The 25,865-nt window shown below is 43.7% G+C and overlaps 1 protein-coding gene across 2 annotated transcripts; it reads left to right on the top strand.

Annotated features, from left to right (window-relative positions):
* Window positions 1–1,380: 1,380 nt before the first annotated feature.
* On the top strand, window positions 1,381–25,865 carry TMEM272 (transmembrane protein 272). 2 transcript variants are annotated; one of them, XM_027888159.1, is made up of 5 exons: window positions 1,381–1,652; window positions 5,116–5,195; window positions 12,526–12,585; window positions 18,996–19,078; window positions 22,911–25,865. In XM_027888159.1, the coding sequence occupies exons 2-5, from the start codon at window positions 5,138–5,140 to the stop codon at window positions 23,271–23,273; spliced, it is 564 nt and encodes a 187-aa protein (XP_027743960.1). In that variant the 5' UTR covers window positions 1,381–1,652; window positions 5,116–5,137; the 3' UTR covers window positions 23,274–25,865. The 2 variants fall into 2 exon arrangements, with proteins under 2 accessions (XP_027743960.1, XP_027743961.1); XM_027888160.1 differs by lacking the exons at window positions 1,381–1,652; window positions 18,996–19,078 and having other exon boundaries at window positions 5,159–5,195.

The raw sequence follows: 25,865 nt of genomic DNA, 5'->3' as shown, positions 1-25,865 counted from the left end.
TCAACTCTAGTTGGGATTGTACCTCATTCTGCTTTTGCTGCAACCCTACATCCTGCATCTAACACTTCCTAGGAGTCGCTGCTACCTCTTCCCGTGGAGCTCACAGTTCATGGAAGTGCCAAGCTGTAGGTTTGAGAGGTGGGACCTCTTTTTCTGGGAGGCTGAACCTCCGTTGCTTTCAGTGCTGATATTTCTCACCATTTTATCAAAAAGATATAACAATGGTCTTTCCACAGTGCTATGACCTGCAGTGGGTTTCCTTGAGCCACATAGCTCTCTCTAAGGCCTCACAATGTGTGTGAAATACATGACCTAAACAGACAAACCAGAAAAACAAAGGTTTTGCTTGCACTACATTTTATAAGTTGAAACCTTAATTTGGGCTGAGCAGGCATGGGGCAGGTAGTGCTCCAGGCATGCTGGAAGCTTCTTTGCCCCCTAGTCTTACCTGTGCTCAGAATAGGAGCATCCAGGGGATGAAGCAATGGATTGCCTGAGGCTGTGGCAATCAGGCAGTCACATCACCATGTGGTCAGTACTTTTTCCAGCACATGAGACCATGCAGCAGGAATAAGCATGGAGAGTATAAGAACCAGCATGTGCTTGTGTTTGTGCACATGCTGACCCAGCAGCAAGCAAAGTTAGCCTTCAAACCATCATTTTCCTTCCCTTGGCTGACCCCAGTGTGGATGCCCTTTTCCTAATGCAAAACCTTCAGCGTTGGGAGTTATACTGGTGATAAACTGTGCAAACCTGACAGCTGAAGGCAGAATTGTTCCTCCTGAGCCAGAGCAGGCACTTTGCCAGCTCCTTTCCAATGACTAATGCAGCAGGTAACCTTTTCTTTCTTGTGGAGCCTTTCCGAAAGGATTAAAAATACACATCAATTTTTATTAATGTTGTCACTCCTCTGACAGAGGTGCTCTCCCTCAAATCCACTTTTTCTCATACAGAAGTGAGGGCTTTCCAGAAAATTAAAAATACCTATAATTAGACTGGAGATACCAAATTGCCACCTGCTCATGGGAAGGTGATCTAGCAAGTAACCACCCAAGGAATGGACCTCTGCTAGTTGGACACAAGACATATAAACCAGCCAACAGTAAGGTAATATATGTTTACCAAGAGCTCTGTATCAATAGGGAAGTGTGTGAATTGCAGGAAGAACGAACTAAGTACTTACTGCTCAATACTGATATGTGAATAAAAGTAATTCCCCCCCCCCCCCCAAATAAAAGACTTAGTGAAAGAAATGTCTTTTTTTTTTTTTTATTTCCTCCAGTACAGTCACAGCTGTGTGGGGCCCTTTGCTTCCCCCTGCTGTCACCCTAAAAAGGCACAGGGTGGGCTGTGGCTCCAACCAGCTGTGGGAGTGGGAAAACTAATAAGGATGGGCTCTGCCAGCAAGCACTCCTGCATCCCACAGCTCCCACGGTGCTGCTGTGGAGAGCTGTGAGAGCGACAGTCAGGAGGAATAAAAGCCATTAAGTCCCCCTGTGCCTTCACAGGCAGGGTCTCAGGGGGCTGAGCACAGCTCTAAAGTCCCACCGGATTGGACTCTCCCAGCAGGCTTTCACTGAAGGATTTTGCTGTTCTTCTGACTGGTCTCCTCATGCACAGGTGAACGGCTTTGGCACCCACGGCACTCTCAGGTAAGAGGGGTTTGCTGGGAAGTGGACGATGTGCATAAAAGCCAGCTTAGGGCTTTGAGGTTCGTTAGGAAACTGGTTCTGGAAGACGACTTTGCAGTGAATATTTTAGACAAACAAAAAGAAACCTTTACCTCTAGCAGTACTTAGAGAAGACACCTTGTTCTGGAGGGGTTTACTGGCCCACGTGCACCTTCTGTGTCCTAGCAGGGACCCTGTGGCAGCCGGGAGCCATCGAGTGGGAAGCAGGGTCTTAGGAAGTCCCAGAAACTCTGGCTGATGTGTCCATCAGCACAGAGTGAGGCGCCTGCAGATGGGAGAGGGCAGGGCTCAGTTTGAGAAGTATGAACACCATAGGACAAGTGTGAAGGTGGCTCTTGTTTGGGCTGACGTATAGTGGGACCAGCATGAAGTTGCTTTTTGTCTTTGCTGTGTGTCAGGGATGCACCAGTTCAGTCAGTGCTCATCTTCTTTTGACTTGTATTACCTAAACACTCAGGATGAGAATAATAATCAGAAAAATAGTTTAAAGCTGAAACTGGACAAAATAACAAAGGAAACAGGATGGAGGATCTGTGCTACAGAGATTTATCACCACTGCTTGTCAGGGACAAGGAAGTGAGTTACAAGAGGCGCTGATGTGGGACACAGTCCGTGTGCCAGGTGGGCAAATCTGGCCACTGACTACCAGAGGGGAGAGCACTCAGTGAGGAGGTACTGGAAAGCATGCAGGAGGCACTGGGATGTTGTGGCTCTGCTGTGGCTCAGTTGCAACCTGTCACCCAGGAAAGCAGCTGTATGGAGAGGTTCTAGCATCCTGCAAGGGGCTCAGAAGCTTGTCCCCATCACTGGCTGACACTTCTAACACAAGGGCAGGTGCCTTTAGCCTAGGGAAATGAATCCAGGGAAGTCCAGGGAAGGATGATGGGAGGAGATCCAGAAGTTGGCTTTGGTCTTTAAATTTTTCCTAGTTGTAGCTGAGGTTTCTGTTTTGTGACCTTCCCAACTCATTAGTAAACTGGGAGTACTCACAGTGGGGCAAGACACCCCCCTACCTTCGCATGCCATCAGTCTTCATATTGTAGCACTTGCAGTTTCCTGTGAGTTTCAGTAATGGCTTCCCTATTTCAGACGGTGAACAAAACTGTTCTGCATCTGCCTGGATGTTGAATTGCACTTTAGCATCCTCATGAATTGGCACACAGGAAAATATTTGTCTGTAACACCCACAGCGGCTTCTGCAGAATCACTAAAGGTCTGGTGTAGAGGGGCAACACCTATTTATCCAGCACATATTATGAATTCTCCGAGGTATTTCTCAGTCCTGTAGGAGACAAAGCCAATGTCTGAGGAAGGACTGAAATAATGACCTGGTAGTTGTGTGTGTTGTGTCCTTGTGTGAACACGTTTTGTGTGCAGCCATTATGAATTTGCTTTCTTTATCTCACCTGTTAAAGCTGCACACACAGAGCTCTGATTCGCAGTCACTTCTGGGCTCCATCGCTAGATGGTGATATGCTTCCAGATACTGAATCCTCCTTCAGTCTGTCTTTTTTCTTCTGGTGTAAAATTGCAATAAGTAAAGACCAAACGTGTTTTAGCCTTTGCCTGTGGAAATACAGCATTCCCAGCCACACACAGTTCTGGTCAAGCTAATTTCATATTCAACTGATTTTTAATACAGCAATGGTTTGGTTAACATGATTTCTGAAGAATTATTGCAATAAAAGTAATTCTAATCATGAACACTTATAAAAAGACTAATATTCCTGATCTCTACATAATTTAGAACTTCTTTGTTGGCAGCCACTGGCATACTCAAAATAAATGCCCATTTTATTATGCACTTTCTAGGAACAAAATCTGCCCCAAAGATTTTGAAGCTTAAAACTACCAGTTTCCCTTCCTCCTTCCTGCTTTCCCTGAGCATGCAACAGTGCTTATTTCTTTCCTTGAAATACTCAGCAATCGTTGCAGTCCAAAAGCACAGTATTTTCTCTGCTGAAGAAGGTTTGGTGGCCAGTATGAGAAGTATGTTGCCCCAATAAGTCAGGTACTCATATGTAATTTCCATTCCAGTCCAACATTCTGATTGAGATGTCCTCTGGGATTTGCAAGGCTTATTACAGCAGTAATACCTATCAAATGAGGCATGTGACACAGTAGGAAGATGAGGGCTGGAGAAGGAGAGCTAAAGTTCATGAGACACCTGATGAGATAATGCATACTAGAAACCTGGAGATGTATATGTTGGTGGCTGGTGGCAATGTGTGAGGATTATTGACCCAGTGGGATGCCTGTGAAAGCCTCAGCCTCTACTACCTGCTTGGTCACCAACATGTAAAACCAGACCTGCTTCTGTTACAGCCAGGAAATACAAATTGTAATGTCACTGTGCAAGGAGCAAACCCCATTCCCTTCCCCATGGCAGCGGAGGGTCTTGTGCTGCTCTCTGGGCTTGCAGGAGAAAGCAGGCTTCCAGGATACAGCCAGTTTTGCCAAGTCATGACTAGGAGGGCTTGGACAGACTTTGGAGAGGGGTATGGCCACATATTAGCTGGTAAGGCAACCCTATCTTTATCTTCAACACATACCTGGGGTCCTGTTGTCTCTGGTAGGCTCTGGGCCAGGCTGTGCCCAGCATTACATGAGAAATCCCCAGGGTGGGTTTCATGTCAGCTCAGAACAGAAAGCTCAAAATGTTGCTCCTTGACCATGGTGATCCCGGCCAGAGGCTGAGGCTTACAGTGTGTGTGTGTGTGCGTGTGTGAGAGAGACAGAGAGAGCTTTCCACATTTCCATTGACATTGGATGTTATTTAACTGTCTGGTGCTGTCTGACAACCAGCCTCAGATGCCTAGCTGCTTGCTCATCCCTCACCTCACCTCGTAAAAATTCTTCTCTTCAAGGAGCTCATTTCTAGTCCAGCTACTTTTCTATCAAAGGCATGTTGTTCTCCGCTCCATGTGGTTTGCAGTTTCATTCTATATTCCTCTTCAGAATCTTCCTTGATCTTAGAACTGTTTTCATCCTCTCTCTTTCTTTTTTCTTCAATTCATTTTTTGCTCACTAATTAATTTTTGCTGAGGTTTGTGTAGTGAACTGTACCCATTTCACTGAGTTTTTTCGTAGCAGTTAAATACAGTTTGTTCTGCCCCAACTCCAATTAAAGTTGAGACAGAACCTTTCATACTTCAGGAAGATGGCATCAATACTTACTTCTCCCCCAGCATCCCTGTGACCCCAGAGCGATGGCATCATCTCGAGCAGGCAAGCCCAGAACTGCTGGAAGGCATACCTACCTACCTCTGGGTATGCTACACTGAGGGCTGCTGCCTGCATTTCTGGATGCTTTGAGTTTTTGAGGGTAGTGAAAGCCTGCCAAGGTGTGTGAGTACTCTGAGACAAGATACTTAGTAAGGTAAAGACACTTCTCATAACCATATTAATTCCTCTGTCTCCACAGACAATCCAAAAGGTTCATCACGATGACTGCTGGCCTGGAGAAAGCCTGCCACCGGTGCATATCCAAAATTGCCAGCAATGGTAAGGCAGTTCTGAGGGTAAGAGCCTTCTGTATTTAAGCAGCCCTGTTGCTAAGCCGTGTACATAAAGGAATTAATACGGTACCAAGCCTCACCTGAATCTTCCAGTGAAGTTTCCTCTTCTTTTCTCCTTTCTGAGATATTTCCTTTCCTAGATAATTTTGGGTACTGGTGGAGTGAGCAATAGTAACTCTGTCCCAGCAGCAGCTGCCTGCTGCAGTATTTGAAGTATAGCAAACCAGCACAGAATTCCAAACGAATACAAACACCACCATGTACCTCAATATGGGCTGCAGCAGACAACCTAAGCAATATAATGTGTTTGCCTTCTGTTTCAAGTGTTACCTTACACATAGCCCAGAAGAAGTATCTGCAGGGAAAACCACCTGGAAAAGAGCAGCACAGCCAGCCTGGGGACAAATTCTCCCAGGAGCAATTCCTCAAAGCAAAACTGCTGCCAGCATCTGTGCTGACACAGTGACATGAGGCTGGGGACAGAGTACGGTCAGGAACAGCCAGCCCCCCTTTCACCCAGTGACATTTGGAAGAGGGTCATCTTCCCTCTGCTTGTCTGGTCCCTGGCACAGTGGCCACTGTAGGCAGAGGTAACCCCCATAAGGAGCCACACGTTGTGGGTTGTCAGCATGTTGTGGGTTGGAAGCATCAGTTTTCTGTAGAGGGGACTTTCACACGACAAGCTGGGCTCACTCAGGTTTTAAAACAGCTGGTTCTTCCCACCCAGGGTGGAGGATGCCACCACAACTCTCAGGCGGGGTGAACAGGCTGATTCTTGCTCTCTGAGGAGAAACAGAAAGTTGACCTGGGCTGGGGCTGTGCAAGCTGCAGAGTCACAAACCTGCTGGGGCGGGTTTTTGTAAGACCAGGGAAGAAGCGTTGTTAGCAGGAGGTTAAAATTCAAGGGTTTTAAAGCAGCTTACTCCCACTGACTGCATCTCCTTTTCATTCTGAGTTTCAAGTACCTTTTGCTTTCACTTCTAGGCAGTAGCAATTTCTAATTCCACTCAAATATGAGGAGAAGCAAACTCCTTGACCACTCATGATAATTGATACTTTGCCCACACTAAGTGCTGCATTTGCCAGAGTAGGTGTTACTTTGGAGTCTTCTATATTCCTGCTTTTTGCTTTGCTTGAAAGGCTCTCAAAGTTCATTCTAACTTTGATTAAGGCCCTTAACTCCTTGCTGCCTTACAACCCCGCAGAGAAAATCAGGCCAAGTGGACAGACAGCTCAAACCAGGCTCCCCTGCAGAAACCCGGCACAGGTAGTAAAGGAGAGGACATTTTCTGGCCCACTCGTTCATGCTGATCATTGCCCCAGGGGAAAGGAAGGCTAGGGAGTGATGAACAGTGAGGGGTATGGAGCACACGGTGCTCTTTTTACACCCTGACAAGCCTCTGGGAGCAGAACTGGGACCCAGCTGGTGTGGAATCCCTTGCATCCTGCAGAAGGGACAAGCATGGGGGATCTGGACCCATTAGTGAACATCACAGTTAAAAAAATCAAAAGTGGTATTTTCTCTGATTTTTGTTCCTGTGATTACAAGCAAAATGCCACTGTTCTCTGTATTAAATTACCACTGGGACTTTAATGATGACAGAGAAAATAATTAATCCTTCTGATGATTTTTTGAAAGATGAGTCCTGATCTCATCTATGTTCTTCTATGCCAGAGGAACCCTCTCAGGTACCCAGAAAGTTACCCATGAGTATGGTAGCTCATAAATACCATTTCAGAAAATTATCTTCAGCTTTTCATCACATTTAAGTTCGAAATCAGCTCATCTATAGCTATGAATCAGCTAGTGCATCCACAATTGATTTTCTGTTCATTAAAATACAAACCCTCATGAAGTGCAGTGACAATTTCACTTTTTCTCATCATCCTGTGTATATTTTTCAAAGAGTGTTTCACCACAACCCCATATTTGTACCTATGATCTCCTGATATTTAAATAACTCTGAAGAGTAAGCCCACCTGTAGAGCATCTTTGCATTCTTGGTGTAGCAATTTAAGTTTAGAACATTAGGGCAGTCTTTAATTAACTGGCAAAAAAAAAAAAAAAGAAGCCTAATCCACTACCCTTTGTCTACTGCAAAGCAAACTGGTGGCTCTATATGTGAAGCCAAAATCTTATTTTATTTTGTACATCTGGAAATTAATCAGAAGGGGTCAAATCCAGAACCTAAACCATAACTGTAGACCATAACCTAGGCATAACTGTAGATTAGCAGCTAGAGGCATAATATAAAACGCAGACAAGACACTCTGTAGTATTGCCCAACCCCCAAAGCACCACACCTACATCTAGAGGTATATCTACACCTATGTCTACATTTACATCTGCATTTACATCTATATCCTCCCCCTCCTGAAGGTTCCCATATTATGGACATCTTGTTATTCAGTAGCCTTTCTGATGGGAGCAGCATTGCTGCCGTCAGTGCTGGAACCTAGAACATAAATTTTGGGTGATGTTACGGTGGCACAGTTTATCTGGGTAACACAGTTTGCTGTTTCATAGTAAGACAGCCTTGTCTAAGCAAACATTGATGGGACACAGCAGAGGGCCCTGAGCTTGGTTTTGGTCTGCAAGTCAGGTTTTTCACACTTCCCCTGCCTCATATGGTGGCTTTGCACTGGGACTAGAGACCTTCACTGGAATGGCTGTTCCTTACACTGAATCCTCCAGCTGCTGAATATTTAGTCTGGTCAAGGGATTAAATTACCCCAGGGATGGGATTCCTGCCATTCATCCCAAGAGACTAATCCATTAATATGTCTCCTTACTATGGCATTTAGACTTATGAACAAAGCAATCTTTCTTTCTGCTCAAGTTCATCTCATATCTCTATACTTCGGATCACTTACAGGTCTGGTTTTGAGTGTTCAAACCCTACTGTTATTTTCTCTCTTTTGGCTATTGGTTGGCCAAGCTGAACAGACTGAATTCTTTTCCTTCACATTATTTTGTTCAAGTCTTTTCTGCATATCCCATCTGAGATAGTGACATTTTCCTGTCACTTGAAAGCAGAGAAAGATAGCCAGCATCCACAGCTACCAAAACCATGGGCAGACATATTCCTGTTTTGAAAAACATATGATCTTGTTGGAGCTGGTTCCCCAGAAAGATCCATCGAGACTTTCTTTGCCACCCCAGCACCCCAACATGCTGCATTCTTTCTTTCCTCCAAATCCCTATCAGTACTGCAGGTGATGCCTACAGACACTGTGAAGGACTAAAACGTGGGTGAAAAAACTTGCTACCCATCTGCACTGCAGCCTGTTATATTGTCCATGCTGCAGTACAGCACACTGTGACACTGCTTGCTAAGTTAGTGCGCTACCACCTGCATCTGCCTCAGGGCATCATCAGACCAGGGGCCCTGGCAACTGACCCAAATTTGCTAACATCCAGACTGCTGAGAGTCAGCCCCCTTCAGAGCAGTGTTTCCACAGCATGTCCGAAGGGCATTCTGTGAGTTTACACAGAGAGTTTTGCTCATGCAGATAAATCCCAGGGTAACCACAGAATCTGTTTGGAAGCTGGTAGCACATCACTAAAAAAAAAAAAGAAATGCTTTTTTTATCAGGAACCTGACAGGCTACAGAACAAATGGCATTTGGGAGTGATGGTAATGTAACCAACACTTCATTTATTGCTGTATTTATTATCAGAGAGCTTGTCACACGCTCTCCTGAGCAGCTTGCACAACAGCTGTATTAGCATACTACCTAAGAAGAGTAGGTAGATAGAGATTTATACTCATAATTTACTTCTGAAAACTGTGTGAAGAGTATTCTTACCCAAAAAGAAAGAAACTTTTCTCTATCTTCAAAGTAAATAGGGACAGCTTGAGCTGACCTGAAACTTCAAAGTGCTTGGAAAATTCATGGCAGCAAAATAAAGTCTGAGGAGCTCAGAGGTGAATTGGTGTCACAGGCAATACTGCCTCCAGAAGGCAACGGGCTGTGTGCCCTGAGGCCAGGCACATAGTAACTTGGGACAGAAAACAAGGGAGTAGCAGGGGGTGGGGAGGAGAGCTGCAGTGCAGGGGCATGGCTGTGGAAGATACAAAGGCTCAGGCATCAGATAGAGGAGAGACCATGAAGTACAGCCATAATGTTAACAGTGATTTCAAGTGCCTTTACTTCTGTGGGAAGACCCTGGCAGGAGTAGCTGAGCTAAATAGCCGATTTCTATAAGCTGACAATCCTCCTGGGCAGGACCCAAAATCTGCACCCACTGATCTGATCTTTGTGACCACTGGTTTCAAGGAATGCGCAAGATACACGTTCTTCTCTTCCTCTGTTGTGATCCCAGATATGAGCTCTTCCCCTCACCCATTTACCAGCACATTAGGACTTGCCCACTAATGGTTCCCACAGCAGGACTTCACTAGAGCCCCAGCTGCCTGGTGGTACAGAACAGTGGGTCCTTCTGCCTGAGGCCCTGACACCAGCTTCACAGAGCACATATCCTTCTGAGACATGCCTGGAAACACTTCCCTCACACCCTGTTGTGTTTTTAGAGACTACTGGCACTTTTTTGCCACTTTTCCCAGAAATGGGTCCAGGGCTCCTCTGACCAGCCTGCGAGGAGATGTCACTGACATAAAAATGCCATAAGACCTACATATGGGACTGCCTAGACAGCAGCATCTTCTCTGCTGAGCTGTGCTACCCTGCAGCAAGTACTATTTTCTTGAGCAATTTGTCTTTGAACCAGAACGGGGCAGCACAGCCCAGACAAATCCAGGCACAGAGTGTGTGTCCCAGCTGAGCAGCACTTCTGTGAAAACCCCACACATTTAGGGGAAAACAGTCTTTAGTGATGCTAGCAGCACTGAGAGCGGCTGCGGAGCCCTGCCAGTTGTGTAGGCAATTGTTGAAGAGTCTCACTTTGTTAAACATGGATCTGGAAGCCTTCCCAGACTATGCATCTGCCCCTCCAATTCGAGACCTAAAAGACTGTAGCTGAATGGGGAGATAATGAGTAAATACATTCCCAGCGACTGCTCTGGGAGGGGAATTAATGAACCATTATCTCTTTCTCTTGAGCTCTGGTCCCTACCCCGCATTTCTCCCCTCCAAAACCAAGCTATTGGGTAGATGCTAGACACAAACAAACACTGACACCTGTGTGCCAGATGCTCAGCCTCACACATACTTGGGCTCCCTGAGCCTTTTACATAGCTTACAGCAGCGTCCCTCCCCGGGGGTCAGTCAGACCACGTGCTGCACAATTAAGAAATTACACGATGCCTCCTCCTCCCAGGCAGCAAGGGCAGAAACAGGAGGCAGCTAAGAAACCGCAGACAGAGGAGTGACGTCGCTCCGAGAGCTGCGCTGCAGTGACAGGACTTCTGGCTATGCCAGGCAGTCGATGCAGCGCCTGCAGACCTGAAGTGCTCTCCCTTGGGTACCAGACAAATGAACTGCCCAGGCCGTGGGCACAATTTGCAGGTGTTGTTTGAAGCCCAACTCAGCTACAGTATCATTGCTTCTGAATATGAAAGAATAGTCTAGAAATGTAACAGCAAAAGGAGCTAGCACAAAATGTGACTTGTGGTGGAAAGGGAGGCTGAGTTGTTCTAATGAGAGGCTGTCAGTAGTTGAAAGAGCTTAGTCAAGTGTAGGACACTATTCAAGCAGAGGAAGAATTTCTGTACTGTGCAGTATTCAAGAGATGGGAGAGCCTGAGCAAAAATGTGTGTCTGTGTGTGTGAGAGGGAGACTGGCTGACAGGGAAATGAAGAGGGGGTTGCACAAAGGAACAGAAGTGCTTTCTTCAGCTCAAAGTACCTTCAGTGTCTACCAATTCGTAGAGATAACAAACATGCTACTTCTGAGAAAGATGTCTCTCAAGCACTGAAGTGTAAGATCCTCATTCTCTGCAGAGAAAACATGAGCAGTGTGTGGGGGATGGTTTGTTCCCATGAAAACTGTCTGCGAGTCAGAAAGCCTGGTGGATCTGCCCTGAATTTTGATACTGCTCTTATGTCCTCTGTCTCAGTTTCTCCTTCTGTAAAATGGAGGCTATGATGCTTCCTTTTTTCTCTAAGGCAGCCTGAGGGTGATGTTTTGGCAGTGCTGCAGTTTCCCAGAGTGGCACTGTCTGCAGGGTGCTGGCAGTGTCCCCACTCCTGCACAGTGAGGAAGATGCCATTCGCCTTGCAGAGGTTGCAGTTCTCTGGCATGGGGAACCGCGTGACACGGTTTGCCCGGGGAAGGGCTGGTCCCAAACCAACTCTGAATGCTTTCTTCAAGACTTTTTTCCGCAAGCCTCCGAGGAGACATCCTACTCCTTTTTCTTGTATGTGCTCTTCTCAACCCCTCTGCAATCTATGCCCAGCTGCCCTTCTGCGTCCTTAGGCATCCACTTGCAGACAGCCATTTGTAAAAGCGCTCTGCAGGGACACTTGCCACAGAATGTCCTCATTATGTTTTACTCTCATTTTGCAGGGCAGCATTTCACTTTGTATTGCCAAGTGTTCATGATTAGGCACAGAGGTGACAACTCTTGTAAGACAGGCTGTGTGCAAGTGCTCACACTGTTGCTGATGCTATTGTCTCTTGCTTTCTGCAAAGGTGAGCATCGATCATCTGCAGCATGAGGCTGTGCTGGGAAAATATCAGGGCTCAGACACACCAGCAGCTCTCTGGGGAATAACGAAACACCTCAGATCCATTCGTCTGCAGGAATAGTCTGTGTGCACCCCTACAAGCAACCTTCCACACAGCTTAAGCTGATCTATCCCAGTGCCAAGTCCCACTCCTTGCAGCACGGCTGCTGCCTTTGCATTCATGAGCCAAGCTGGGTCATGGAGTTAGAGCAGCCAGAAACTATTCACATCTGCAATAAAGACAGTTTATTTAGCTATTAGTGAAAACTGAGTGGAATGGTATCAAAGCTGGTATTTGCTTGTTAAACAGATAAAGCTCATCAGTTGCCATGGATTAGCTGATGCAAAGTTATTTGTTACAGCACAATCACCTGTGAGTGCCTCTGAAGCAGACGCAAGCTAAGGCAGCAGTGCCTGAGTCCTTGTCCTTGCAGTAAGACAGCTACAAGTAGCAGCTGCAAAAGCAGTTTGTGTCTCTCACTGCACTCTGTGACTGACTAACCACGTACTGATCCCATCACCTCAAATGCTGCAGCACAGAGACAATATTCCCACCCCATCAAGTGCACTGCATTTCCTGCTACACAACTGTATGGATAAAGAGCATCTATAAAGCACTGGAGGGAAATGTTGGCCTCTGAACTTGAACCAGGTCAAATAACACCGTCTCTCTTTTCTCATTCACAGCATTCTTTATATTTGGGCTCCTCGCTTTCCTTGCCTTACCACTGTCCATGACTTTTATAGGTAAGTTGGCTACTAAATTTGAATATAGAAACCACATAATTTGAAACTAGAAACTTCCTGGCACTGTATGGCAGGTTAATGTGGTGGTTTTAATCTAGGCCTTCCCTGGTTACCAGTTTGTAACCAAGGAAGGGGCAGTGTTCCCAGTATTCCATATGATTTTTATGTAAATCGAGGTATAAATAAGAAGGGAGGAGAGGTCTTCGCTCTCTTCTCTTCCGGCGAAGTTCGGGAACAGTGGGTCCCTGCATTGGTCTCGCTTATCTAAGGCTGAGGCCTGCAGCATCCACTGGCCTGCCACGTGGAGGCTTGGGGAGTGCTGGCCGTGTGTGTGTCAATCCTGTTTTTTTTCTAAGGGACGTGGTGAGATTTGTTTTACTAGTTATTTTACTAATTCTCGGGTTTGATTGCGTATATCTTCTCGGTGTCCTTTTTTTGTTCCCTTTTGTTCCTTTTCACCTTTCCCTATCCCTTCAGGGGGTGTTTGAATTCCCTTTTACTGTGTACATAACATCTTAACTGTAATATACATAAAATATATATATATATTTTATATAACTAGCTTGATTTTCAGGTTCTTCAATTTGCATAGTTTTTTTTCCTTTGCCCTGGGAGAAGTAGGAAGGGGGAAGAGAGGGGCTGCTACTGGGTGGTTGGGCATTTGGCAGGGAGCCAAGCCCGAACCATCACAGTTAACACATCTGGTGGAAGAAAGGAGTTGGAAAACTTAGAGTTTCCAACTGTTAAACCTGTGTGTTAATACTTTAGCTTCAGACAGAATCCCAGCCTACACTGCATGTCGGGGAGGAAGAAATACTTAAATTTTGAACCTGTTTATCTCAAATAGCCCTCCAGTGTGTCTTACCTCAAAGCAGTGTTCTGTCTGTGGGAGAAAGTTCAGAGTTTGACACATGAGAAGATTTCCTTAATCAGGATCCCTCTGTGTTAACCACATTGCAAAAATCTTAGAAGCGTAATGTTGAAAGGGAAAAAGAGGTGCTCTAGGCTGCTATTTCTTCACCTTTTTGAAAGTCAGACCTGGTTTTTGGCTGATCTGTCTCTGTATAACTCCTCAAAGGCTGGATTTGTGAGTAGCATTTCAAGATCAAATATTTAAGAAAGGAAAATCCTTTGAGCTGCAGAATTTTATACATTTTTAAACTACATAAGGTCCTTCTCTTCTTAAGCATCACTTTTTTCCTTACCATTAACGTAAATTTTTAGGGTTTTTTTATAGATTATTTTCTTACACTTCATGACTCCCTTTGGGCCTTTCACATCCCCCACAGTGGATTGCAAACCCCACTTTAGAAACATCAGTAGACACCAGTCCACCTACACTTTCAGACAGGCTCACATGCTCACAGCATCCCTGACAGATGTCCGACTTGCCCTTGCTCAAGGAAATTCCACAGCTTCCCAAGGAGCCTATTTCAACATTTTATTGCTCTCACAGAAAAAAATATTTTCCCCCATATCCAACCTAAATCTTCCCTATGGCAAATTAAGCACATTACAGCCTGCCCTACCCACTGCAGTCACAAAGACAGATTGGTTCCTGTCCTACTCAAAAGAATCTTCGAACTGTTTGAAGGCTGCTATTATAACCCTTCTCTGTCTTCTCTTTTTTTTCCCCCAGAGATCTCAAAAACCTGTTTCTTTCATCCTGACCTCACAGGTCACTGTTTCTACAGGTTTTGGGGTTTTTTGGTTGTTTGTTGTTTTGGTTTTTTTTTTTTCATTTTTGCCTCCTTTCTTTGGCCTCTGGCCAATGTAACTAGTTTTTTCTCATTAAAAAAAAAAAAAAAAAAAAAAAAAAAAAAAAAAAAAAAAAAAAAAAAAAAAAAAGTAAAGATGGAACACAGGACTCCAGCTGAGACTTGAGGAATGATCAGTGCAGAATAATTAGCTCCTCTGTTTAACATGCAGGATTTCTGTAAACACACCTCAAAATGAAAGATGCTCTCTCTGCACCAACTCATTGTCACCAATTTAGCTAGTGGTGCATTGTAAGCCCGAAAGGTTTTTGGCAGTGCTATTCTCTATCAGATATTTCTTGGTTTTTATTTGCACTGAAGTTTACTGTCCTGTAAGCAGTGTTCAGCTTTATCGACTGTCATCTTGTAGATCTTGAATGTCTTTTTCCAGTACATCCAGATCACTTTGAACTCTAAGTCCTGTCCCCAAGAGCCCTTACAATCCTTTCAGATGGGTGTCCTTGAGGAGTGGTTCACCTTCTGCCTCATTATTCATGAAAGACGGTGCAAGTAAACTCTACATGCAGATGCTGTGGGCAAGATGCATCCCACCTAGATTTGGACTGTATGCATCTGTAACCAAGCTGAGTGCCATGTGCTGTCCTTGCAGGCCACTAAGAGAAATGGTCACTCCTGACAGTGAGAGTCCGGCACCCTTTTAGATGTCTGCATAGAGACAAGGTGACTTTTAAGGCAGTCAGGACACCTAAACTGTTGGTATGTATAGTTGGCCAAACCCACAAAAAAAGTGTTCAGCTTAAGGTTGGTGCTGTTCCCTTTATCTGGGGCCTTCTAGGTATCAGTGATGACTACGATGGGATTCTGATTAGGATGTCCTAATTAGGAATTAGAGAGTTCTAATGAGGGATTAAGGAGCAATTAGGAAGTAGGGAAATGGACAGAACTGTTACATCCCAACACTTTGGCTTTTATGCTTATCCATGACTTAAGATTGCTATTTATCCCTTAAGAGGATTTTAGCTTTAGCTTTTCCCCAGGCTGAATATGTCTGAGCTGTGAAACAGGGGTGGGAAGGTATAATTCAAAATGTGGCACAGCTTCCATGCATATTGACATTCAGACTTCTGGAAATAAATCTAGGGCTGGAATCTGACCACTTATAAATGTAATTTCTCAGGGATATTTCATAATATCTTTAAGATCAGTGAGAAGTGGAAAGTGTATGGTAAGATATTAGCCTGGAGCTGTGGGTATCTCCTGCATCAGATAGAGAGCCCTTTTCTTTTTCACCACTTACTAAAATTAACAGATAATGTCACTGCAATAGTGTTGTCAGAGAATATTGGTTTCCTGCAGCTACATATCTGCAAAAGCATTTTTAGGAAAATGAAATGTCAAGGAAAATGCAGATATTTATTATCTAGGCAAAAATAATCTGATTTTCTGATAATATTCTTTTACCATGATCTCAGAGAATAACTTGCTGATATGCATCCACTCACTTTGGCTCTTGCTTTCTGGAGAAGAAAACTGAGATATAATATTAGCCTAAAACTCAGAAAGTAATGACTGGCAGCTCTGGTAATAATTGCACACTAACATTATACACTCTTAAAATTTTATAATACTGTAAATCACAGTATAATTCAAGATATATAAAAAGGAACTCAGTAAATTTTCCAGACTTGTGACATCATTTAGGCCACAGATTGTTTAGCAGCTTTCTAACTCTTACTGGCAGAGAGATGATTGCTTTTTTCACTAAACACTCCAAAAATACAGATTTTTTTTTTTTTTTTTCATTTCTGAGACAGTAAAGGGTTGCTCCCAATAACATATTCTTGTGTTTTCCAGAATACCTTTATACACAGATTCCCCAATGGTAGCTAAATCACATTTGAAAGCTGACAATGTTGTTTTCTCAATAAGCAGTCTAAATTTCCCCCACACAATTCTAACCTACTAATACTCCTTGCACTCATATCTACACCAAATAATTCCTCAACTCTCAAATGCTCCCAGTAGTTGTCTGAAGCCTGTTCTCATACTCTGTCCCTTTACGTGGGAGCCAGTCTTGTGCTTTACCAGTTGTTAACACAACCACTCCTTACATCTCAGTCCTTCAGCCACTCATCATTTCTGTGAGTTTCTTCTGATTTGCTGATATGCTTTCTGATAAAACAGTACCCAAAGCAATTCCTTCGAGATAAAACCCATGCAGCACCAGGATCCCAGTGTATTAATTTGGCTAATAATGATCCATTGTGGACCATGCCACAACACCACCCAGAACAGTGTCCTTAAAGAGCTCATATCCTGTTTTCTCACAAGTGCTCTCTCCACTTGCTAGACTTTGCATCCTGGATCCTACTGAAGTGTTGTTTGGTGGTGCTCCTGGGAAAGAAGATGCTTTCCTACTAGTTTTGTTTTTTCCAGATAAATCAAACACATGTGGGGTGAGAAACGATTGGCACATTCACTGATTTCACCCTAACAAATACCAGTGCCCATCTGTCAACTGTAGGTCCATATTTCCTATTCACACCTTGGGGTGTATTTTTAAAGTTACTACTGTATTACCTGCTTTGACCTACTCTTTTGCTGTCAGATCTGTCTGCAGTATTCTCCCAAAACCTACAGTGTACCACTGCCTGTCATTCAACTCCTTGCCAAGAGTGACTCCTGTCATGTTACAGATATGAAAGGACTCCATGATAGATTTGTCTGGGAAAGAGAATCATAGCACTATGAGGAAAAAAAAAAAAAAGGTTTTTTTTTCTTGATTTTTTTTCCCCTCCAGTCAGAATCTCAGTAACACACTAGAAATAGAAATTGCCCAGGTTCCTAAACTGAAATATACTCCCAGTTATCCGGCCAGCTGCTTTTGTGGCAGGCTATTACAGGTCCAAGGAATCTGAAAACCCTGACAGCGGTTTTCTGAAAATGATATATTTGTGACAATTTCCCTGACGCTTACCCCTGTAGAGCTGGGAGTCTAAGCAGGTCTTAAGATTACATAGTGGCAATATGGACAAAAAATTACAGCCTTTCAATAGGGACAAAAAGGGAAAGAGCCCAAATCCATCTAAGTCCAGCCATTTTCAATTATGAGGAAGCTGGTAATAAATACTTAGTATGGAAGATTCCACTGGACTCCACAGCCCTTACACACAGCAGACACAAAACACTGTGTCCTATGACTAATACAGATCTACAGCAAGCAACCACAATCCAGAACACTTGTATTATGCAATGCAAAAACCACAGGAGAGGTTCAGGACATCAGCAGTGTTCTGGACCAGCAATACCAGCGGATTTGGTGGGCAAATTGACAAGTTGAAGAGGATTACAGCTATAGAAAGGGGCAAAAAAACCCCCACAAACAAAGAAAACCAAAACACATTGGTGCTTCTTTCCTGATTTCTCCTATTCAGTGTGGTTCTGAAAATGGAGTCAAGACCTTCTGCATGAGGGATGTTTTGCACTAAGACCAGCACATTGCTTTCAGTATTCTGCACTTAGATAACCCCAAATATTCAAAGTCAAAATATCTCCTTGAAAATTATTTAAGCAGCAAGAAGAAAACAGAAAATCCTTTCTGCCCTCTGCAACTGCTCAGTCTATGCCCTGAAATATGGGAACAATAACAGTAAAATTATAGTGTAATGAACAGTTTAAAATTTCCAAAGATGCCACTGGGTAAGAGACTTGGGCAGGGGGATTCATCCCAGCTAACTTTGGATACCTACATCTGGCTGTCTAGATTCCTTGTATAGCCATGGAGAGACAGAGGCACTTTCAGGGCCCAGCTCACCCGCCCCACTTCAAATGCCTATCTCAGGATAAATGAGTTGAATTTTACAAGTATCTATTTCTCCCGATTGACTACAGAGTCTAGGAAACTAGTTCACATATGGATGCCTGCATTGCAGACATCTATATTTGGACAGATGAGTTTCCCTGCCACAGACCTGTATCACAAGCTTCAGTCTCTACTGCCAGCAACATCCTTCTACAGCAATACACTCCCTCCTCTAAAACTTATCCAGATATCTCTTTCTAGCAGCAGATCTGAGGGTTGCCAGGATCCCTACCTCCATAACAACCAATGCTTTTATCCTCCAGCAACCCAAACAGCCTGAAAACTTGAGCTTCTGCAGTTGCCTATCAGCTGCCTGGGAAGCTAAAATGTTTCCAGGTGCTCCCACAGGCACTGGCTCCCAAGCTCCGAGGCATCTCACTCAGGAACATGCCACACCCCTGTGAGCTAATGAGCAGAAAAATCCTGGGAGAAGTTTATTAAAATTCCTTATATTCATAGTTTTCATTTTCAGTGAATTTTCTGCTACTGATGAAAATTTCCTGTCCAGCTCAGTCAATGGTTCGTTTAACAAACAGCAGAGGCTAAATGACCTCTCTACGTGGCTCCAATCAGTAATGCCAGAACGACAATAATGTTGTTGTTACCTTTGCTCTCCTTCCTCCTTCTGCTGCCTTTTGCTTGTTCATGGGCCTCACTCCTGTAGTGGGAGATGCAAACCCCCTTTAATTCAGACCCCATTTCAACAGACGCTGGATACAAGTCTTGGGTGTAAGCACTACACTTCACTAACAGCATCTATAGTTTGCACTGTACAGCTTGCTGCACTATTTGATCACTTGAGATAACAAACATTCATTTTTGCTGTTCAGGAATGAAGTTTTTGGAAGATTGCCCAGTTCAGCCACTAATTCCATTATATCTGCTGGTGGGTGGCGTGATTGGCAGCTTAAAGGTAATGTGTCTTCTGTGTGCAAAAAATATTTTGTGTGACTAGACTTTGACTTGCTAGTTAAGACATAATGATGGCTCCAGACAGTCACATGCATACAGTACTGAAGAGAGGTATCAGGATTGAACTGTGCTTTTTCCAATACCCAAAGCACCCCTCAATCAAGCGAGATGGTAATGAGTTCAGCATTGTCCCACACATTGTGGTGTGACTTTCTCCTACATCACAGTATCTGTGCTACCATCCCTATGGAGGGAAATGACTACTTAACATGGATGTTTGTGGTAAATGGGGTCCTTTTTCCACAAGCAGTCCTCCAAGCATGCCAAACCTTTCGCCTTCATTTTCACACACATAGACTGGACAAAAAGTTAAGTTACTCTCCTAGCTTTGGGAATACTATAAAGCTACAGGTGTTTGTACATAGTCCTTCCCAAATTCAATTTACTCCCACTCTGACCTGGCCAGAAGTAATGACTATGCAGCAGAATTGCTTCCTTCCAGAGTAAATATATCCCTGCATCACAGCAGGGCTTATCAGTCTAGGGGCAGCACTTTCTAACCACAATTACCTGTCTTATAGTGGACTGTGCTCATTTATATCTTTGCTGAGCCAGAGCCTGGCTGCTTGACAAGTAGAGACACCCTCATATCCACGTTACACCTTAGTCACTACAAAGCTATAACTCTGCATTGACTCCAGGGTGAAGGATCACCCTGTTCTGAGAGTCACTTTGCAGACAGTGTTTACTGGCTGCTAGGAAGGCTGAAGAGCCTTGTCACAACAAGCTGCAGAGCTACTTTAAGGCTTCTCAACTGGTTTTTGCTGTCCCATTGATGTCTGTACAAAAGGAAGGCAGAGGGGCAGAGCTGATAGAAAAGCTTTGGAACTGGAGTGCTGGGGCATGAAGGGCTAAGAGCAGCAAGCTGCGCTGCTGGAGGAGCACCTGTCCTGGTAGGATCGGCTGTTCTGCAGAGCTAACCAGGGCAGCATCAACCTGGCACCCAGCCAACAATCCAAGGAGCCTGTCACCGGCATAGCAGACAGGGTAGACCTGATGAGTTGTGGCCTAATGTTTCAGTACACAAAGGCTGTCTCTTGTAAGGGAACCTACCAGTCTTTGACTTGACAGCACTGCATCTTGCAGCCAGCAGATATTGAAGACAAGAGCTACCTACATTCCCCTTTGATAACATTTCTAGTCTCTTTTCTATGTCAGGATTGAAAGAACGGGGAAAGAATATTCCTCTGCAGGTCTCTGCATTCCGTGCACTCTTTCACAGTCATAACCAAACCACAGTACCTCACTGGGATATGAATCATTCCCACAAGGACCTTTGGTCAGTTAATAAGCAAATGGAGAAAAAAAGAAAGTGCTTAATCTTGTAACAAGGAATGTTACAAGTGACTTCTACTTACAAATGCTTAGTCATCTGATTGCACCGGTGGATTTATCTGTATAATCAAAGGTTCATTTAATAATAGTTTAGAAAAGATTACAGCAGAACTGAAAGGAAATTTTGATGCTAATGAATTGAAGCCTCCATAAAAAACATTGACTGTTTCTTAGCTATTTCTTGTCTAAAGACAGTTTTTCTCACTCTAAGTAAGGTGGTAAATGGGCTAGTTAATATTCATGCTGATGTCAAATAATGGTTTGAACTTTGTTTCAGTTGACAACAGGACTTCTTATTTTGAATTCTGGCAATAAATTTGGTCAGACCTTGACTGGCCTAACTCCTGTGGCGTCTCATAGTGCTTGGTCTGTAGCCAAATTCCCGTCTCAACCCTGCCCTCTCTTATGTCCATTGGACTGCATTGACTTCACTGAGAAATACATTCACTTGACCTCTGGGGGTTAAAAGGTCAGAGAATTGGTATAGGATGAAGTCTGAATGAATGCTGTCCTGTGTTGGACATCATTCTACAGCATCCAGAGAGGCCTGTTGAATTCATGTCATGCTGCTCCATAAATGTATATTCAGCAGTTAGTAACAATGTGAGCAACTGACAGAAATTGTTTCAATCACAGCTTGGCAAGGCAATATCCATAAGAATTAAATGTGCTTTCCATGAACTGGTTAGATGCAGTTGAGATCCATAAATCTACATGCGACATTTCTATGACTTCCTCAAAATGAATACTCATCTGACATTTAATCCCATTCCCATTGCTGAGCTTGGTGAAACTTGAGTACAGGCACCTATCTATGTGCTGAGCTCACCCCAAAGCTAATGAGCTCCATGGGGCTTCAGGTTGACCTACAGGTCCCCCCATGCAGAAACTGCAGACCTACCGGCCAAGTAGATTTATCCCTCCTCCTGTGTGTCATGAGCCTGCATAAAATAAATGTTCACCTGAGAAGAAGATGCTCTGCTGGTTTGAACAAGTCTATCAGTTTGAGGGCTCAGCTGGAAGACAGACAACCAGGTGGAAACACCTTTTATTTTTTTGCCTGTGTTGGTGCTGGGATTTTAATCTGTGTTTCTCACATAGTAGCAACATCTGGGCTAGAAAAACGGTTTTGTGACAAATATTTAATCATTTATAAATAATCAAACAGTTTTAAAGGGTAAGAGAAAACTCTACCCAGGATGTCCTGGATTCTCTTGCTAAGCCTTGCCTCTTGAAAATGGGGCATGTGGACTAAAATCTGAACCAGACAGAACATATACCTAAACAGGTTTCCCTTGGCCAGTGTTCTTGGAGAAGGGAGAGTGTAAAATGAGGGGTGCTCTTCTCTTTCATTTCAATCAGAAAAATGAGCACAGATCATAATTCTGTAAAAGACAGCATGGCTGAGAACCCCTGTTTGGACAGTACATCCCTCCCCATAGCCACATCTTTTACCTTTACCTCTAAATTTCATTCCTGGTTGGCCAAGGCAGCTTCCTGCTCAGCTAGTTTCTGAGAGTCCTTTTCCCAAAGACACAGCTCCCTGCAAGGAGACTTGCACAGGAACCTGAGTACCTAGAAAGGGGATTTGCAATTAAAACAGCTAGTGCCTTGAGGCCAAGCATTTCAGGTATAGAAAGATAACACAAGTTTCACAGTTGGCCCAAATCCTTGTTGGGCTCTATATATACCTCTCCTATAAATCTACCAAAATTAGGAAGGTCATTGAGGGGACAGAAATTTGAAAGCTTCTCTACACTGCAATCTACTTATGTTCTTTGTATTGCCAAGACTAAACTAGAAATTTAAGCATTGCTGATGAGTCCTACTGCATGTCTCTGTATACCAGACCTTCCTAACCACACAGCATTGTGGTATTCCACCTATTTCTCTGTTAGTTCTGACTGAAGGCAGAAATTGAGCAATCTGAGAAAATAACACTTAATTGAAGAAAACTTGACAGCAGTACACTGCTAGTATCTGAAGCAATTCATTTGGGGTTTAGGTCGCAATCTAGATGCTTCATAATTCACCTATATAACCACGGAAAACAGAGTTGGGAGAGATAAATCCACCCACTACAAGGCAGGAACTACACTACTTAAGTTATTTAGCAGTGACTCTAATCTGTTCTCAAAAGTCTCCAGAGTGGGAGCTGCTGCCATCTCCCTACACAATCTGTTCTCAAGCCTTTCCATCCTTACCGCTGGCAATTTTTTTCCAATGTCTTGCCTAAATCTCACTGGTGAATAAACTTTAGGGGAAAAAAAATGCATTATTGTCCAGTGGGATCTGCCTCATTTGTGGCTCCTTAGCTTTCTCTTACATGATTTTCCCACACTGAATTTTATTTGGCCCAAAGACTGGCAGTGGCCAGAAGGCATTCAGACTTTCTGCAGCCAATTTACCTATTCCCTTTTCTCCTCCAATACCTCCAGGTGACTCTCCTGCTGTATGACTCAACCAGGATGAGGCAGCTGCTTTCCAAGTCTGTTGTGATTGATGATGATGATGACGATGAATATCCCTGGAGGCAGAATGCTCACAAGTACTACATCCATCTAACCCTCAGCCTTTTCCTCTTTCTCTGGTTCATTCTTGGGAACTACTGGGTTTTTTCTGTGTACCTGCCAAATTTCATTCCGCCTTTTCATCAGCCTCAGGATTACTGTGACAAAACCCTGTACATTTTTGCTGTCGGTGTTCTCATTATCAGCCATACTGTTCTGTTTCTCCTTATCTTTTGTAGCTGCTGCATATACTGTTTTTCCAGGCAAAGATTCTCTTCTGAGGAAGATTAAATGTCACAAAAATAAAGCCCCAGATGTTTGGGCAAGAGTGTACAACAAAGAACAGGCAATAATACACCTGTAGGTACATCTTTGTTGTACTATATGTATGTATGATAGCAGTCAACTGCAAGGGGAAAATGTAAAATACAATGCCGTCTGGAAATACCTATGCTGGAATACAGTATAGTCTATGTAAAATTGCTGCTACAGATGCCAGGGTGCACTCCTGCTAACTTTTACATCCCTTTTTTAACTCTTGGATATTCTATCTGGAGCGAGCTCCTGCAGATGGCAAGCTCCTCTAAAACCAGGTCTCCTTATGTTGTATATAGCACAGTACAGCATAGTACATTTTTGCCTATAAAAGTAGCCATCTTGTCTTCTTCACTGGGGTCTGAACATCTCCATAACCTTGCTGAGGTTTGCTCTGTCCCCACATTACAGATGAGGGAGTGAGACAAGGAGACAAAGAGCTGTATTCAGGCCACTTTGCATGGTTCATGGACTTTGACAGTAAGTTAGCTGCTTGCTGGAGAGCAATTCAGGACACAGTCAGACCAGCCAGTAAGTAGCTATGATATTAACACGAACATGTATAAAAGGCAACCTGAATATGGCCCTCAGGTCTCTTCTAATCTTAGACTAAAAAGCATCTATATCTAACTTTGTGGCTAAAACAGGCACTATGAATATATCCATATACATCCAATACATCCAAACTGAGCCAAGGCTGCTTTGCAAGTCTTTGGCAGAACATGGAACTGAGCTACTGAATGTCATATTGGTGCTTCAACCAGGGCTCGGCATATCCCAATCTGGGAAGACTCTTCCTCGTACTTTTTCTATAGCAGTAATTTGTCAGTACCACACTAACACAGAGATGTCTATTGCACCATTGTGACCAATTCCATAGAAAAATACATGATGTTAACCTTGGTATTTTAAACTTAAAAAACAACAGTAAAACATTGGCAGGGATGTTAGAATTTCAGGCGTTCACTACAGTAGGTCTCTGGTTGTGGCGGGAGCATACATTTGGTTTGTTCACCTGGGCACTATACATATGGAAATCTATACTTCAGCAGACAGATGTAACACAAGCAGCTTTTGAGTCAACAGTAGTGTCCAGCTTTAAAAGCACCAGCACGCAGAGACACAACTACTTTGTGACATGCAATGGAACAAGCCCAGAACTGGTTCTGGTAGACTGATTTTCATGTGTTGAAGAATGCAGTGTAAAAGTTCTCTTTCTGCTTTTGCTTTTATGCATTTCTGTTAATATGGTCAAAAGGGAATGGCTCTCCTCTAGATGAGCACGAGGGTGGCCCCCAGCACAGGAAGTGGATGTGTGTTTTGTGTATTTTTTCTGTTAAAACCCACACAGCTGAAGCCTACGTTTTAGAGAAACCTAAAAGGGTTACACAATGCCTGTGGAAGAGTGAGATCTATAAAAGAACTCAACAATATGCCACAGATGAATAGGGTCTGCTCAACCATCCTTCCTGGGATTGAGGCTGAACACAGTGTAACATCTGTGGGAACCACCTGTCTTCAACCATGAACATTTATCTCATGGGCTATTGTATAGGTAACTAAGGATGCATTTGGTCCCTAAGGATTTTAATTCAGGCCCTGGCTTTAAGAAGTGTTTATTTCCAGAAAACTAATCTTAGAAAGAAGGTAGGATAAAGGATGAAATAATTTGACATGAGGGCAGCATCAGTGTAGCATTCCCCTGCTCTGCTTCCCCCTTAGGAGAAGTCACAGTCAGGCTGTCCCGTTCAGAAACTGATGGAACAGGAATTACTAACCCTGCTGGCTGACTTAGGCCATTCACGGCTGTATGTAGGGAGATATGACCAATGGAAAACTTCACTTTTATTCAAGAGCCTCAGACTGGATCTAGGAGAAATCACTGGCTCTGTTTCCCAAAGAGCTGCTCTACCACACGCTCTCCACTGCCTCTCTAGTGGTACTTTACTTTTCTAAAACATAACTGCAAGCAATGGTGAAATGCTATAACTCTTTCCCACTCCCCAAACTTCACTGGCTCAGCATTCAGTTCTGAACTGATCTGAGGGATTTTACCTTCAGTAGAGAGCATCTTTCACTCATTAAGATACCAAAGTGATTAAAAGATTGCCTATCAGCAGGCAAAACTCCATCCATCACTCAAATACAGCAAAGCAGCTGTTCGTCATTACACATAAACTTTATCCAGAAGCTTGGAACAGGCATAAAACCAGAAAATTATACTCAATTGATAATGCAAAAGAAATTTAAAAAGAAAGTAAGTCCATTCACAGGACTCCAGTACATACTTCCTCGTTCCTGCAAAATGCTGCTAGAATTATTCTTAATCACAGGGAATTAGGAGCTAATACTCCTGATTTAAATCTGAATTGATTCCCATGTCACTGTGCATCCAGTGACCCCACAGAAAATGCTGATGTGCTCCTAGCTGAGCAAATAGGAGATCATTTTAGTTCAGCTCGGAGAAGAGACATAAGCTAAGCCACATTGCCTTGTGTTTGCTGTGTCCCTGTGTGAGCATAGTTACAGCAGCTCAGCACATGTGCAATGATTTACCAAACTTCAGCC

The sequence above is a fragment of the Empidonax traillii genome, unplaced genomic scaffold (genome assembly GCF_003031625.1).
Source record: "Empidonax traillii isolate 1590-97213 ecotype Southwest subspecies unplaced genomic scaffold, ASM303162v1 scaffold232:size1090087, whole genome shotgun sequence".
Lineage (NCBI taxonomy): Eukaryota > Metazoa > Chordata > Aves > Passeriformes > Tyrannidae > Empidonax > Empidonax traillii.
This window is presented reverse-complemented; position numbering and strand designations above follow the sequence as displayed.